Source organism: Prunus persica, chromosome G6 (assembly GCF_000346465.2).
Source record: "Prunus persica cultivar Lovell chromosome G6, Prunus_persica_NCBIv2, whole genome shotgun sequence".
Lineage (NCBI taxonomy): Eukaryota > Viridiplantae > Streptophyta > Magnoliopsida > Rosales > Rosaceae > Prunus > Prunus persica.
Window position 1 is genome coordinate 27,932,117 of NC_034014.1, and position 2,668 is coordinate 27,934,784.

The 2,668-nt window shown below is 37.6% G+C and overlaps 1 protein-coding gene across 1 annotated transcript; it reads left to right on the plus strand.

Moving 5' to 3' along the window:
* Positions 247-2,098, plus strand: LOC109949755. Its single transcript, XM_020565907.1, has 2 exons — positions 247-681; positions 1,568-2,098. Exons 1-2 carry the CDS (start codon positions 247-249, stop codon positions 1,889-1,891), a joined length of 759 nt encoding a protein of 252 aa, XP_020421496.1. The 3' UTR covers positions 1,892-2,098.

Genomic DNA, 2,668 nt, shown 5'->3' on the forward strand with positions numbered 1-2,668 from the left:
TAGGGTTCTTCTCTCATGGAACGTAAAAACCACAACTTAGTGGCTACTGCAAGTTGTGAAGGGGAAGGAGGAGGTTGCAGAGAGAGAATGACAGACGACAGACTTAGCAATCTTCCTGACCACATCGCTCATTGCATTCTTTCGTTCCTTACCACGTATGACCTTGCTCGACTGAGTTGTGTGTCCAAATGTTGCCGAGGATTTTGTCAATCAACCCCGTTCTTGAATTTCAGCCGAGACGACGGCATGGCTGCTGCTGACACGTGTTGTAGGCATCAAAGGTTGTTGAATTCTCTTGAAAGGTTCCTATTGCTTCGTGGGGATCATAAGGTACAGCGCTTCCGTTTTGTTTGGCGCAGGAACCAAAGATCATCATCATCGTGCATCTGTCGTGATGTCTACTTCCGGGTGATGTCGTGGGTCCACAAGGCGGTGAAGTGTAACGTTGAAGAGGTTGATCTTGATCTGTTTGGTCTAGATGACCCCATTCTGGATTTTCCGTCTTCCATCTTTCTATGTGAATCTTTGAAGTCTCTATCGGTGCACATGGAGCGTCTGATTCTTAAAGCCCCCTCCGTCTCCTTTTCCTCGAATCTAAAAGACTTGGAGTTGTCGGGTGTTTTTATAGCAGATGAGGAGGGGTTTTTCAAATGGATCTCATGTTCTTGCAAATGCATCCAGGTTCTTGCAAATGCATCCAGATTTTACGTCTTGCATATCCTCGTGGGATAAAAAATGAGATATTTAGTGATATACCCATTTCTAGCACTAATATTATAAATAAACCCTACACAATTGAATTCCTATAAACAAACCCAAAAAAAACCCAAAAAATGATAGCTGGCCTTATTGAATTTAATATTGATTATTAAATTACTTTGATGCCCTATTGAGTGCTTTGGGTATTTTTATGAGATTTTGGGGTTGGGCTTGTTTTAAGAAATTGATGGCAGTTTTGTAATTTATAAGAAGTTAAAAGCTTTTTTGTTATGTTGTAAATGGGCTTTGGGTGTGTTTCTAAAGTCCATTTTATGTAGGGTATTTTTATAATTTGGGCCCCCATATTGGGTATAATAGTGAATCTCCCATAAAAAAATCTAAATATTGAAAGCTCCTCCTTGGAAAGTTTTACTCTTTTTGATCCCCAACATGATCTTGACACACTTAACATCTCGTGTGAAAATCTTCAACGGTTAAGTATCTCGTTAAGAGCTGGCTCACCTAGCATCATACCATTGAATATTTTTGCGCCAAATCTTAAAAAGTTGTGGTGGAGGGGGAATTTGATGAATCAACCAAATCTCGGAAAGTTTCAAATTTTGGAATCTGCTGAGGTTAATCTTGTCCCCGTAGGCAAAGTTCATCTCAGAAAAATTGGAAATTCCAAATATACTTTGATAAATCTGGTGCGTGGTGGAGCAGATAAATCCCATTGGCTAATTCTATTATCATTTCTAGAATTAGGTTCATATTCACCATGCTTTTGATTATAACGCAGGTCCTTTGTTCTTCATATATATTTGGTTTTAATCTTTCTTTTGGAACTAATCTTTGACTGATTTTGTTTTTTTTTTCCTTTTTTTTTTTTTTTCAGAAATGTGGATTTGATATGGGATACTGGAAACTAGAGAACCTTGCTTTTATTCATGAGCTTAAGTACTTTACGATAGAGCTTTCAGAAGGGTCCAATGGTGTTAAATTAGCAAAGTATATACTCGAGTGGGCTGCAAAATTGAAGAGTGTTGTCGTAATTTGTTCACCTCAAAATTTGGAGGAAGTTAAGAGGAAGTTAGCGAAATGCAAGATGATTTCCAAGGCTGCAATTTTCTTTAAGGAAAGACGGGGAAAAGCGAACAAAGACAGCTCTTTGATAGGTTTATGCTTAGTGTGAATGTTGAGAGGAACCATTGGGACAAGTTGTTTAGATCTCTCAGCATTATTGGGTTCATTGGTTTCTACTGCCATTGGAGAAAGACCTTTTTTTCTCTCTGCATCTGTAAAATGAATTTTTCTTCCCCCTTAGCTGGACAATAATGCTAAATAGTAGATATCAATATTTGAATCAGGCTTGCTTCTGGTGGAAGCCTCTTCGACTTGGTCCTTTGAGGATTTGTATCCTTGTTTGATGTGCATTGAAGCACGATGATTATTGTCAACTTTAAAAAACCCTCCATAACATTCCTTTGCCTCAACATTCTCAATTCCGATATTTTTTTTATCGATCATAGCAAGCATCATCGACCACACTACCACCACTTTGACTTGCAAGGTGGTCTTTGCAGATTCACACGAGATTCCACGTGTCTCATGCTACTCGGATCATAGCGTAAATTAGTGATGCTTAATTCATCGAAATTCCATCTATTAAAATGGAAGAATTATATATCTCCAAAATAATAGATAGGAATATTGCAAATAGAGCCATTGCGAGCCAAAAAGTTTAGTATGCATTAAATACAAAGATTGATTGAATATAAGTTCATATGTAAATATACTGTCCCACACCCTCTATATTATCATTTCTAGAATATGTTTTTTAATACAAGCGATAGTCTAAACTAACTATAGGGGAGGGGGATTTCTCACACACACAACTATGATGTTGTGGGAATTCTACAAGTTAAGGACTCTGTTAGTTAATTCTATTGTCATTTCTAGAATTAGGTTC

What these genes read in the sequence shown, in the direction of transcription:
- LOC109949755 (XM_020565907.1), top strand. Translation starts at nt 247, where the DNA reads ATGGCTGCTGCTGACACGTGTTGTAGGCATCAAAGGTTGTTGAATTCT. An exon ending in GTTCTTGCAAATGCATCCAG is followed by an intron (nt 682 to 1,567) that starts GTTCTTGCAAAT and finishes CTGATTTTGTTT; the next exon opens with TTTTTTTCCTTTTTTTTTTT.